At 35.9% G+C, this 13,611-nt stretch overlaps 2 protein-coding genes across 3 annotated transcripts; both read left to right on the forward strand.

Moving 5' to 3' along the window:
* The first annotated feature begins 32 nt into the window (after positions 1–32).
* LOC145229011 (alpha-2-macroglobulin receptor-associated protein-like) lies at positions 33–5,011 on the forward strand. Of its 2 annotated transcripts, none has more exons than XM_080094262.1 (8): positions 33–162; positions 537–681; positions 989–1,083; positions 1,335–1,485; positions 1,568–1,702; positions 1,981–2,128; positions 2,399–2,519; positions 2,632–5,011. In XM_080094262.1, the coding sequence occupies exons 1-8, from the start codon at positions 109–111 to the stop codon at positions 2,698–2,700; spliced, it is 918 nt and encodes a 305-aa protein (XP_079950388.1). In that variant the 5' UTR covers positions 33–108; the 3' UTR covers positions 2,701–5,011. The 2 variants fall into 2 exon arrangements, with proteins under 2 accessions (XP_079950388.1, XP_079950378.1); XM_080094252.1 differs by having other exon boundaries at positions 49–332.
* LOC145229002 (peroxisomal ATPase PEX6-like) lies at positions 5,008–13,333 on the forward strand. The gene is made up of 21 exons (XM_080094241.1): positions 5,008–5,175; positions 5,474–5,607; positions 5,909–6,073; positions 6,570–6,769; positions 7,158–7,300; positions 7,418–7,490; positions 7,813–8,016; positions 8,116–8,281; positions 8,507–8,549; positions 8,622–8,718; positions 8,855–8,982; positions 9,197–9,372; positions 9,798–10,018; positions 10,333–10,446; positions 10,960–11,036; positions 11,101–11,236; positions 11,486–11,699; positions 12,006–12,168; positions 12,430–12,558; positions 12,617–12,713; positions 12,943–13,333. The coding sequence occupies exons 1-21, from the start codon at positions 5,069–5,071 to the stop codon at positions 13,198–13,200; spliced, it is 3,045 nt and encodes a 1,014-aa protein (XP_079950367.1). The 5' UTR covers positions 5,008–5,068; the 3' UTR covers positions 13,201–13,333.
* The last annotated feature ends 278 nt before the right edge of the window (positions 13,334–13,611 follow it).

The raw sequence follows: 13,611 nt of genomic DNA on the forward strand, positions 1-13,611 counted from the left end.
GTGAAGGTAGGAAGCGCAACAGCGTCATCGTTGGCCAACTGAACAGGGATTTTCCCTAAAGCAATCACAAGAAGAAAAATTGAAAACTGGGGTTGCGCCGCTTCGTGGATGGTTGCGTACTTGCATTTGGTTTGGTCTTTGGTGCATGTTCAGCGTTATTTAGTTGAGTAGTACGTTCTTGTCACTTAAAAATGCTTCGACTATGTTGCATGACTGTTTTGGTGTGTTGTATTTTGGCACAAGATAATACGAAAGAAAATGTAAACAAGGCTTTTTCCGAAAACCAGTTTCGGTCTTCCAAAGTCAAACAAGTCTGGGAAAAAGCAAATCGGGTTTGTTTTGCAGTTTGTTAGTGAACATTAACAGAACAATGGCTACACAGTTTTGAAGTTAAATAATCCAACAAAACACATTAAAATTAGAAAATGATTTACTTATTTGCAAATTTGCAAGCTGTTTTTTTTTCTGCGATCTGGTCACTGGATTAAGGGTCAGTTTTTGAGTGATGACTATTTGATCTTATACTTTTTATGCAGATGGAGATACCATCAGTTCTATTGAGTGATCTGTTTGTTGAACTGAAGGAACATGACCGATCACTGATGGAACTGAAACAAAGCAAATTGGATGGCAATGAAAACTATGATTCTTTAAACAGAGATCTTGATCGCTCTTTCAGAAGTAAGTTTGAAGTGTACAAATTGTATTGGAAAGACAGTGTCATATTTTTTAGTATTGGTGCAGCATGTGGGCCAAAACTTTTCAATTTAATGCTAATACTTTTTTGTAAACAGTTGTAGTCTTTTTTTGTTTTTACTGAAATTACTACTGTTATTCTTCTAAAAAATATTATCTTTGCTATTAAACATGTGAAAAACTTTGAAATAGCTTTATCAACCAAAAATGTTGGCATATTCAGTGGTAAGGAATACTTGATTGACACTCCATTAAAGAATTTCAAATGTATAATTTGCTTATATTTTTGTAGAACTGATGATGAAATATGGGATTGTCCGTGATGAAGAACAGACAAACATTATGGGTGGAAAAGAACCTCAATTAAAGCAGAAACCAGTGTTTCAGGTAAATTTGCAGGAAAAGTTGCTAAACAACCATTATGTAATGATCACATCATTTTCAACTGTTTAATCGAATCAAAAGTGTACTATTGTTGCACCTTTCTAATCTCGTTTTGAGAAGAAAAAAAATCTTTTTATGTAGCCTTAATTTTGTGCAATAGGCTGTTAACAGACATGTTTTTCTTTTGATGTTCTCCTTTTTGACATTGACAAACTGCAAATTAAATATTTTTTGGTGTGTTTTACATTTTGCAGGATGTTCAGTTAAATAAGTTATGGGTCCAAACCACCAAGGGCAAAGACCTTACAAAAAGTGAACTGGAAAAACTTCACCTTGAGTTTAAAAGTCATGAAGAGAAGTTATTTGAATATCAACGTTTAGAAGATTCTGTGGGCAAAATTAAAGGTAGAAATGTGAACAATTGATTTATTCATCTTTAATTTCCCTGAAAACGTAGAACAGGTACCTAACATTTTCATTCTTGCAGCAATTTCTGAAAATTCTGTTGAAAAGTTTGAGCATGCAGATGATTTGAGGGAAAAAGAGGCTTCACTTAAACATCTTGAGGAAGAAATAAGAAGCAGCTATGATCGGATAATGCTTGTGTCTCAAAAAACAAAAGGTTTGCTGACCATTTCAATAGACAATTCAAAACTTAAAAACACAGCATGGTACTGTATCATTTGTGGATCATGTGCAAAGCCTAATTTTTATATTTCTAATTTTTTACATGTTACAAACTCAGTACATGTAATTTTATGCAATAGTAAGTGACTTGCTTACTATACACCAGTAGTACGCATTGTTTACTTAAGCTGTTAAAACTTATTTGCTTTTTGTTCATTCACCGGTAGCTACATAGCGCTGTGCTAGCTTGTCAATTGTACCTGATGTGTGCAGAGGGGGATACTGTGCCGTTTTCTGACCCCAGAGCTATGGAGCTGTGGAAATTGGCCAATGATGGCAACCATACTGAGTCAGAGCTACTATCTATTAAAGAGGAGTTGCAACAGTTTGAAACCCGGGCTGACAAGCACAGGCACTTTAAGTAAAAAGTTTATGCACTAACTTGTTCCCAAATCCAGATTACACACAATGATTTTGTCCTAAATTTTATACTTAATCATAGTGGATAATCATTGTTATTCTAGTACAAAAAACTAGGTTGTCAAAACTTTTAAGTGTCTTTGAATTTGGGTACGTATATCACAGGTTTCAAAATTAGCTTTACTAAACAAATTGCAAATTTGATGATAAAATGACAATGCTAATTTGATTTAAAACGTTTATGGCTATTTGTGTATTGAAATTTTTGCAGGGATGAATTAAGAAACTCTGCAGCCAAGATTGATCACCATGGTGGGAAAAGAGCAGCTCCTACAGAAAAACTAAACAGACATCAAAAGCTGCAAGAAAAAGTACAGGATTTAGCATATAAGGTACATTTTATCGTGAACATGTTAAATGACTAACACTTTTTGCAATAACTTTAGTGGCGTTGCAGAGACTCTGCTTATGCTTTGTCACACTTAATATGCACTATATATTTAGGTCAAAAAGATGTTTAAGGGACTACAAGAGCGTTTTGCTTCACGAGTGGTTTCACACAATGAACTGTGAAGTCACTAAACTGACATTCAACTGCCAGTGTAAAAATATCTCTTTTTGTTTTGTGCTGTGCATTTATTGCTCAAAAGTCCATGTCGCATGATAAAAACTCTCATAAATTTATGCGAACACATTCTAGTATGTATCAATTTTATCAATTAGGCTAAGGTTGATCTCAAATGCATTATATCATTGCTATTGTTGGTTAGGATCAATCTCAATTTACATTCTTTCAGATTAGTTTCATGTCCACAACTGTTATATAATGAAAACATATCAAATACAAAATAAATGTTACATAATGAATATGTAAACATACAACTGTTACATTCAAAAATATTATATCATTGCCATGGTTGGTAGGATCATTCTCATATTTTCAATCATTATCTTTTCAGAACAGTTTTTCATTCACAACTGTTAAACACTTTTATATTTTTTCAAGCAAATCGGTACACTGTTTCTGTTTTTACACATTTTACATATCTTCTAAAGTCGGTTACAGTATTTATGGGTCCCCTTCCCTGAAGGGGACACATTTTGATTTTACTCGATTTCTTTTTTTTTTTTTTCTTTTTTTTTCTTTTTTTTTTTTTTCTTCCCTGAAGTTTGTCCACCCCATTTTGCCATGAAATCTTTGGTGAATTTAGATGAAACTTTCACAGATGGTAGATATGGTTGTGCAGATGTGCCATCTGCTTCGTTTGTCATGACAACCCCAGTATTTACCCCGCTAGCCCCCAAAATGTAAAATGTTGTTAGTGCGCACCACAAACGTTAGTTTTCTGCTAGCCATCAAAGTGTAAAATGTTGTTGGTGCGCACCACAAATGTTAGTTTTCTGAGGTGTTATAAAGGCAACCAGACATTTGTTACCAGTGTTTGTGGGTTTGTTCGAGGATGTTTTGCAGTTGACACTTAACAGCCTTATGACGTCAGAAGCATTGACGAATGTTGCTAATAACACCTCTAGTGGTCAAAATGTTAAACATTGTCAGAATTGGATAAAATTTTACATGACTGTTGATTGGGTCATTGTGGTTTCATATTTTATACTTTTGGGTTTTAAACCCCATCAGTTACCCCAGTAACCCCTAAAATGGGTGAGTGTTTTAAACGCTGTCGGAATTAGATGAAATTTTGACAGCTTGTATAATTTGTCATTTTTAGGTTTCAATTGTTGTGTTTAACCCTGTAGCCCCAATATTTACCCCTCTAGCCCCCTAAAAGGGTGAAATTGTTAAACATTGTCCGAATTGGATGAAATTTGGACAGCTTATAGAGTGTGCTACTTATAGTTGTTGTTTGTTATGTTCAACTTTGTCGCCCCAACATTTACCCCACTAGCCCCCCAAAATGGGTCAATTTTTTAACAATGTCAGAATTAAATGAAATTTGGACAGCTTGTAGAGTGTGCATTTATAGGTGTATAATGTTGTGTTTTACCCTGTTGCCCCAGCATTTACCCCACTAGCCCCCCAAAATGGGTCAATTTTTCAAACTATGTCTGAATTAAATGAAATTTGGAGAGCTTGTACAGTGCAATATTTATAGGTGTTAATTGTTGGGTTCAACCCTGTAGCTCTATCATTTACTCCACTAGCCCCCAACAGTCACATGCAATTCGCGCTGATTTGTGTTATAGGAGCTGATTGTTGTGTTTAGCCTATTTTCTCACTGTTTAACACTTTTTTCTCAGATAGACCATAAAATAGAAAAACCTTCAAAAATGTATAAATGGACTGAATTTGAATAGTTTGTTCTCCATATAGCATATTTATTCAGGCACAGTACCGATCACTGTGTTTTACCTTACAACACCCGACTTTCTCATGGTTATCTCTTGAAATGTATTATTTACAACTTTGCATGTGTGGGGGACCCATGAGTTTTTGCTTGCAGAAACAGCCAAGGTTATAAAAGACAATGGATGATATGGGACCTAATATAAAATTAGTGTAGAAAATATGTGTTATAGTGTATATGCAAGGGCAATATGTGCTAAGCCACCCTTCTAGTTGATTTTAGTGTTTTGTTATGCTTCTACACAGTTGGACAATTAAATTTAGATTGTTTTTCTTTTAAATAGAAGCCCGTTTTCACCTGTTACTAAACTGTTATTTGGATGTCGATTTTTCACTTTAAAAAAATGTTCAAATTTTTGTGCATTTCTGATGTGATTGTGCATTAGGTGTCTTCATTTTATTTGTTTTGTTACCTTATCTGTTTGCAAATTCTCCATGGTTTTGTTGCAACTGTCCCAATTTTCCGTACACATCGATTTATTCATGAAAGATTTTGCAATTCCTTATTTTCCCTGCAGACTAACATAGGGTATAATAATGCTGACAAACAGGTGATAAAAATACATTTCTGTCAAAATGGATTTCCATGACTGTCAAATTGAGACCCTTAAGACATGGAAGAGCTCATCACATCCTTTGCATTTAATTGTTGACAAGGTGAAATGGCTGACACTCAGTGGAAGGTGAATAAATTTCTTTGTCATGTTGCCTATAAAAATTCTGCTTGGGTGGTGCCTAATTGATTGTATGTGTGTGATGTCTGCTCAATATGCCCCATTGTATTCCATGTTATAATTGAGCTTTATTCGTTTTCTGCTTGAATGCTTGCCATCTTATTTCCCATTTTTTGATTATAAATTGGTGCCTAATAGATCCACTTGGTGTGAACAATGTCATCATTTTTTTGCATTGGAAATGCAAGAGGGTGAATGAGAATTTATTTTTGGGGGTGAATGAGAATTTATTAAATATATTTTTCAGATTCAACAGTCCTGTGATAATTGTGTTGAAAAAACGAACAGAAGTTCTTTCCTATCCAGCTAAAAGCGGTTGGATGTGTTTGGTTCAACTTGAACACTATCCTAATAAAAGGGCTTGTAAGGATGAATCAATCGGTATGTATCATCAGCATAAAACAGTACATACCATTTACATGAAGAGAAAAAACATAGTTTTTGCCAATAAAAAATGCTTGCACTGTGGTATTTCTGAAAACTAAGTTTGTAATGAGTACATGAAGTGAGGACCTATTCATTAATGGTGTTTATACTAGATCATTAAAAAAAGGTATAGAAAATTAAAAATGGAATACATAGGAAATCACCTTTTTAGTTTAAATCATTTTTGTAACACCATTTAAGGCCGGAACTTACGTAATTGGAGTTATGGAAATAAATTTGTTTGTTTTTTTGCCAGCATTTTATTGCAGTGAAGAGTTTGTAAGACACTACGGAATTTCATCCCCAATATGCGATAAATTTTCATTTGCGTTTGTGTCAGCTTTTCCTCTGGAGAGAATCCTTTTAGTTGCTACCACTTCGGAAACATTTCAGTGGGCAAAGGAGCAAAGTTTTGAAACAGGTAAATATTTTTTGTTTTTTCTCTCTATTCTAGTATGCTAAATGCTTTCCAAGCAGGTAAAACACATTTGCTATGTCATCAAATTAACTTTATTGCCAGTTTACTTGCATGTTTCCTGTTTATATATGGTAATGTTTCAGTAAGTTTATTATACTTTGTGAGAGTTGTGTACATTTGCACTCAAACTGATACAAGCAAGAAAACCGTGGGCACAAAAGGTGGACCCACTATGAATAGTGCTGCAAGTTCAAATAAACTTTCAAATCAAATCAAAACCCAAACATTCTGATGCTTGCACTGAAAATATACTTTTATATAAATCCAAACCATACTCATTTTCAATGTTTGTATAGAATACTAAGCTTAGAAATGAAAGTGTATGTCAAATCATATCCAATGATAATGACAGAAAACATTAGAGAACAAATTTGCAGTCTGCCAAAAATTTTTAGCCCTGTTATTTTTTGTATATTTTAAGTTATTTTTCTTTTCACAGGTTTACTTGTGTCCAGTGCATGCAACCATTCCCTCTTTGCAAGACAAAATGATATGTTTTTGTCATCAATCCACCAAATGTATGGTCAAGATCATAATGATGTGTTGCAACGCTTCAGAGAACTTACAACAGTGGAATGCCTGCCTTTGCAGCAGGGACTAATCACAACAAACACAGCAGTAACAGTAGTCAACCTTCAGGTGACTTGAACAGTTTATGTATTGTTTCTCCAAGATGTCTGTAGCAGATCTGTCATCAGAATGCTAAATGTATTGTAACTTTCTTTAAAATTTTGTAGTATGTTTGTAAGGCATTTAAATTAAATGGCTTACTGGTTTCTTGACAAGAAAAAGACAAGGAAATTTGTGAAAACAGCTTACCATGTTTGTAATGATATATATTGGTTGCATTTCTGACTTATACGATTTAAGATTTTGTGTTTCCAGCAGTTTTTGCATTATTACCAGAAAAAATCTCCTACTTTTCTCCTACGCAACTTTTCATCACTGAACACTAACAAAAAAACATCAAGTCTCTCAAGTTAAGTCTCTGCTAGGTTGTTCAGTTTGGTGTACTTGTTTATGTCAGGATCTTCCGGTGAGAGATGTTCCACTGACAAACGAAAACAAACTGGTTGCCAGGTTTTGTGATTACATTGATGTTAGTGAAACCGAAGAAAAGAAACTTGTAATTAACAAAATGACTCAAACTATTTCGTCAGTTGTTTGCAGGTGAAAACCGTTTTTTGCATTTTATTTAGGATATAGTACAAGACTAAGTACCAAATTCAGAAATAAACAATGTAAAAGGAAAATTGTAAGTTGACTTAAGCATATGCTTTTTGTTAGTGAATCTTTTGCAACATACTTTGATCTTCTTGGTGAGGAACAAGTGGAACTGCAGGTGTTGCAAGGAGACACAGTAAGTGTTTTTGTTATACTACAGGCACTAACTTGGTATCGGTCTCTTAAAATGGATCTCTTAAGGTTATTTGAATTGCATATACTTTTTAATTAAATAATCAATTAAGCACATTGTAAAATTCGTCTGTATGAAATCCCCACCCCTTAAAGTTTTGTTTTTTAGCAGGTTTTGTTGTATAGGTTTTTATGTAACATATAAGCTCTAAATGCTACAGAGAGTCAATCAGAAATGCATAAATATTCCAAACAATTAATTTCACAAAACTTTAACTGTATTTAACCAAAACCACAGTGGACAACTTTTTATTTTCTATGTACAGGTTGTCAAATCAAGAGTGTGTCAGCTAAAGGTGGTTTCAGATGAACATTTTTGTATTCACATGACTCATAAATCATCCCCTTTAATTTTGGATGGTGTTACTCCTTGCCAAAACTGCCTATTCACACTACAACTGCCATTAGCTTTGTGGTATAACATACACCATCCCAAAGTTCCACCTGTGAAAGATGACTTCATATTCAAGGTACAAATTCAAAGTGTTTACATTGAAACAGCATTATTTTGTGTATGTTTCATTGTAAAAACTTTTATGCTTTTCATATACTCATTACTTTTTTTGTAGGTTTGCAAGGTGAAATTGAACTTGCCATATGCTCGAGAGATTCATGTATCACTTGTTCTGTCTCCTCACTATTCACCATCAAGTCACTTTGATAAAACGCTTGTCATCTTTTTAACAACCACTCGTATTTTAAGAGTTGGTGATGTTATTCCAATTGATGTCTCAGGTAAGTTTATTTTGCCTTTACTAATAGTTTGATTTAATTTGCAGTTGTTATTGAGCCAAAATAGACTTACCAGTATCTTTCTATTTATTAGGTAATTTGATAAAAAATCAAAATTCAGTTACATTTCCTAAACTGAAAAACACTATGCTGTACTGTTAGCATGAAATCATTTGTGACTGGATTTTGTAAACATTTTTTCTTATGTATGTCACTGTTTGATTTTAGATGATATTGATTTCTATGAGGCAGCAGACGCCAAAAGTTGCAGGTTGGTATTTTTGTAACGTTTTCTATCACAGTGTTTAACTGCTTAACACCTTCATACTTTCCTCTGATTCAGTTCAAAAGTTGTTTACTATAAAGTGATGAAATTGGATGAAGATGCTTCACCTGAAGCTTGCTTTCAAGTTGACCTCAAACATACCTCTTTATACCAGGTTATAACCTTGTTTTAAAACGAATGTGATCAGCAAACTGTAGAACCAAAACGCTAGAAAAATAGCTTTGGTAGGAATGTTAAAATTTTCCAACTTGTCAAACAATCGTCTTTCTATACTTTGCATTTGTTTAAAGGACGGGACCACCAACAGTCTTGTACCAAGTCTGGTGTCAAATCAGGATGGACAACATTTATCAACTGGCTTGGATAAATCCAATGAAATGTTAAAAAGCGTCATGTTGCCATACTTTACCTCCATGAGGTTCGTATTGTAAGATTTTTGACGGCACCCCATTCAGCCATGACATTAAAAAAATAAATAGTTGTTAAATTATATCTCAATGTGCCAAATTAGCTGCGTTTTTTGCAAATAAAACTTGCATTGAAGATACAGAAGTATATACTATGTTTTCTTGCTGTTAATGAAAAAAAAGATCCTGCTAAGTGACTAATCACGGCATTTGTTTGGATTCCAGCTTCAGCCACTCATGTGCAGTATTGGTGAGCGGACAACCTGGATGTGGGAAAACCAGCATCATAAACACTGTATGCAATTCCCTGTGTCTCCATGTTATTGAGGTCGATTGTCTCACTCTGGTTGGTGATACTGCTGGATCAACTGAAGCAAAAATTAACGAAGCCTTCCGGCGAGGTGATTTCTTTGCAGCCTTAAGTTGTCAGATTGCTTCTGATATCACCACGACCAAGTGTCTGTTTTTTTTGGTAGTTATTAACCTTAATTTAAATTACTTTGAAGCATAATCATCAACTAATTCTAAAATTAAAATTCTGAAGCATAATCACCAACTAGTTTTGATGAGGTAGCTGGTTAGAATTTCCAACCTTTTCAGCATATGCTAGTCCAAAAAAGAACCCATAAACAGCTAAGAACAAACCTAGTAGGCCACTACTGTGTGCTGGGAATCGCTTGTTTTGGTGTTTCTTGCCTGGCCAAACAGCAAACTAACTAAACTTACAGTGATGGCCTATTCTTTCTAACCACTGTGCTTGAATGAAACAGATTGCTTCACCATTGCTAGTGTTGCTCTTTCTCAAAAACGTCCGTGTTTTCGTTAGCTTCGGTGTACACCCCATGTGCTATCGTGCTGGAGGGAATCGACTGCCTGGGGAAGAACAGAGAAACCGACCAAGCCGAAAATCGAGTCTGTATTGCATTGGCCGAAGCTATCCAGGACGTTGCACCGCTTAACAACGAGCAGGCGTCGGTTTTTGTCATAGCAACGACCACAGAGAAGGCAAATGTGGTGACAGAAATTCGCACCCTGTTTTTGCACGAGGTACAGACGATTTATTAAACTTTAAGCTACCATTTCCCAAACCTCCTAGAATTTAGATAAAGTAATAGTTAATGTTACTTTTTTTCTTCAACTCAAAAAATACAGGTGATTTAATTTCATACCTTCCTGTGTTTCTATTTAAACATTTGTCACAACGTGAATAAATTCTGTGTTTGAAAGGAAAACATTTTGACAAATAATTCTTTTGTCAACGACACTGTCAGCAAAATTAAATGCCACCCGTGAAAATTGTCAATCAATACGACTACAAATCGTTAATACATTGTCTCTCTATCTGCCATTAACATTTGCAGGTTGAGATAGAAGCTCCTGGAGAATTTGAACGACAACTCATGGCTCGATTCGTTTCAAGAAATCTTTCACTTGCCCGAAATGTTCAGTTTGATTGGATTGCAAAGCACACCGCCGTAAGTTTATGTAAAACAAATAGTTGCTTGTTTGTTCTCGAGTACGTAAAGTCGGAGTTGTTCCAAAAATTGAAATACTTTTGTATGTCTGTTTTATACGGCGAAATATATATTTCTGTTAATTTTATGAAATATGCTTTGTTCCTGTTTTTTTTTAACGAAAGAGTCTAAGTATTGTTCCGAAAACCCCGTCTTTAACTCGCGTCACATTTTAGTGCAATTTCTTCTGGAAGAGTAACGCGACGAGATTTGTGACTCGGAATTAAAAACTGTGTATTGGGACAATTGTATTCACCTCCATTTTTGTGTGTTTTATGTCCCATTGTCTATGGCTTTTTATGTCAATTTAAATAAAAAAGTTTACAGTGACTTGCAAAAAGTTTCTTTGTGGGAACGTTTGCTACCCTGCTATAAAACAGAGACTGTTTTTTTTAATGCTGATAGGTCGACATGCTGTTGAAAGTTACTGATTAAATCATACAGTACTTTATTCATCACGTTTTCTATTTACAGGGATTCGTGTACAGCGACATATGGGAGTTATTCCGAAAAGCTGTCCATATTTCACACAAGACAATCATCGAAAAATGGTAAATGGCCACTTCGAAAATCTTGTATGAACGTCAGTTTGTGCAATCACCTTTTTGTATGTAGCGCTGTGGGCACCAAGCTTTCGTGGCGAGATGAGCAATGTGTTTGTATGGCTGGGGTTGTGACGAGCCACCAGCAAGTAGTCGAAGCGTTAGATCAAATGCAAGCCGATAGAGCTGACTCCATCGGCGTTCCTAAGGTATATTACACTAGCTGGATCCATTGACCTAATGTTTATTTCTCCTCATTGGGTTATCTGCTATTTAATGCAACCTATCGCCACCAAAGCCCCACGTTATAGTTGGATCACTATCCTGCTTTGCCTTGCAAATTTACCACTTAATGATTTCAAGATTTAACATTTAAAATTCGAGCCCCTATAAATAGATTATTGCGCTTTTAATATTGGTATGAGATCTATTCGAGTACATTTATACTTGCTTTTTAGATCCCAGATGTAAAATGGGATGACATTGGCGGACTCGAAGAAGTAAAGAATCATATACTTGATACAATCCAACTACCTCTTGACCATCCTGAGCTGGTGTCGGTCGGTCTCAAACGATCGGGTGTTCTTTTATACGGACCACCAGGCACCGGAAAAACTTTGCTGGCTAAAGCTGTGGCATCTCAATGTGCACTGAGTTTCCTTAGTGTAAAAGGTATAGTTTACGCATGCAAAAGGTTCAAAGCTGTAAAGGAGTTCTGTTAATTTACACCAAAAAATTCGTGTTGTTTTGGTAATGTAGCATCAACATCCCATATATAAAGCCCATTGTAATGGGAATATGATTGACCAGGATATTTGTTTCACCGCTACGACTTTTTTGGTAACAAACGTCTCAATATATGTCATTCAGCGAAACATCTAGGCGTTTACTGACAAATTGTATGTTTCTTCCCAATTTAGAGTGCCAGTTATAGTAAGCAAATATCAATCTGAATGATACATATGTATTTTTGTTTAGGGCCCGAATTGATCAACATGTACATCGGACAGAGCGAGGAAAATGTAAGACGTGTCTTTCAGCGAGCTCGTGATGCTGCCCCCTGCGTCATATTTTTCGACGAACTTGACGCTCTAGCGCCAAACCGTGGACGGAGTGGCGACTCTGGCGGCGTGATGGACAGGTATCCGTCTACACAAACGAGCTGACCAATAATAAACATTTTAGGCTCTTGTGTTACCGGACACATTATGTTTCCCGTGTTTTTTTTTAAACCCAAGCTTTGCTTTGTTATTGTAGTTACATCCTCACATAATATATACCCAATCAGTTTCCCCAGTTTGAAATTAGACCCCACGCTGCATAAGTGATAGTTCTGAACCTCCAAATAAAACCTCAAGTTTATATGACAGTTTCGGCCCCAAACCGGTAATATACGTTCCAGGGTTGTCTCGCAACTTTTAGCTGAGCTTGATGGTGTAAACGGCGCTGAGGATCGAGACAAACAAGTGTTTGTGATTGCTGCTTCCAACCGACCCGATCTTATCGATTCTGCTTTGCTCAGACCCGGAAGGTATTTTGTCTTGTACTGATTTTTCTAAGAGTCCAATGTTTATCACTTTGCTTTGCAGACTTGACAAGTTGCTCTACGTCGGAATAAGTGAAAGCCGAAATGATCAGCTTAAAGTTCTGCGCGCACAAACCAAGAAGCTTAATTTGTCACCAACTGTAAGTATATTGGGAATGCACAAAGTCTCGCTTTTTGTCGCACATACATGCGGTAATAACATACCTACATACATAAACAAGTACTCTGTTAGGAATGGGGTCCTATTTTATGTATTGAGGATAAATTTATTATATTGTACATTGTGCAGTCCTAAGGAAATCCAACTTTTCACGGCATAAATGAAATCTGTTTACAAGTGGTAGGCTACTTGCGTATATACATTTTCAGATTTCTCTGGAAGAGGTCGTCCAAAGGTGCCCCCTTAACATTACTGGAGCAGACTTCTATGCACTGGCCTGTGATGCAGCGATGAACGCCATTCGTCGACACATTCAACTTGCAGAGTCACGAGGTTCGCTGGACGACCAATCAGAATGCGTTGTTATGCAGGACGACTTACTCCGTGCCGCTGAATCAATTGTTCCAAGCGTTAATGCTGAACAATTGGAAAATTACAAACGTGTCAAGGCCGACATGGCGAGATAATAAGCTGCCTTATCACATGGTGTGATGAGAGCCACCAGTTGCTCGTGTTTTTAACTGTGATTTTAATTGTACGGGCAAATGTTATACCGAAGCGCTGTGCAATAAAAGATGATCTGCTTTTCTGCGAGGAAAATGGCTGGATTTTTTTGCTGTTGTATAAAACATAAATTTTACAAAAAAGACATAGATAGCCTAGTTATCCGAAGCGTGTATTGTTTGTTTGTTCCTGTTTATCCTCGGTGGGCGGGCAAGAGAGACAAAAAGTATTTTCTAGTCTATGGTTGGAGCAACGCGGCGTAAATTTCCTGTTTAGAGAGCTGAAATCAAGGCGGCTGCGCAAGCCACTCGGCCATTTGGGCCATAAATAGGTGAGTCTAGGCTGAGTAGACAATGCTTCATGAACCAGTTAGT

This window comes from Phallusia mammillata, chromosome 1 (assembly GCF_965637545.1).
Source record: "Phallusia mammillata chromosome 1, kaPhaMamm4.hap1.1, whole genome shotgun sequence".
Taxonomy (NCBI): domain Eukaryota; kingdom Metazoa; phylum Chordata; class Ascidiacea; order Phlebobranchia; family Ascidiidae; genus Phallusia; species Phallusia mammillata.

Coding starts and splice junctions, on each gene's coding strand:
- LOC145229011 (XM_080094252.1), top strand. CDS start 192: ATGCTTCGACTATGTTGCATGACTGTTTTGGTGTGTTGTATTTTGGCA. Junction 333..536: donor TCTGGGAAAAAGCAAATCGG/GTTTGTTTTGCA, acceptor CTTTTTATGCAG/ATGGAGATACCATCAGTTCT. Junction 2,129..2,398: donor GACAAGCACAGGCACTTTAA/GTAAAAAGTTTA, acceptor AAATTTTTGCAG/GGATGAATTAAGAAACTCTG.
- LOC145229002 (XM_080094241.1), top strand. CDS start 5,069: ATGGATTTCCATGACTGTCAAATTGAGACCCTTAAGACATGGAAGAGC. Junction 8,017..8,115: donor AAGATGACTTCATATTCAAG/GTACAAATTCAA, acceptor CTTTTTTTGTAG/GTTTGCAAGGTGAAATTGAA. Junction 12,559..12,616: donor GCTTTGCTCAGACCCGGAAG/GTATTTTGTCTT, acceptor TTTGCTTTGCAG/ACTTGACAAGTTGCTCTACG.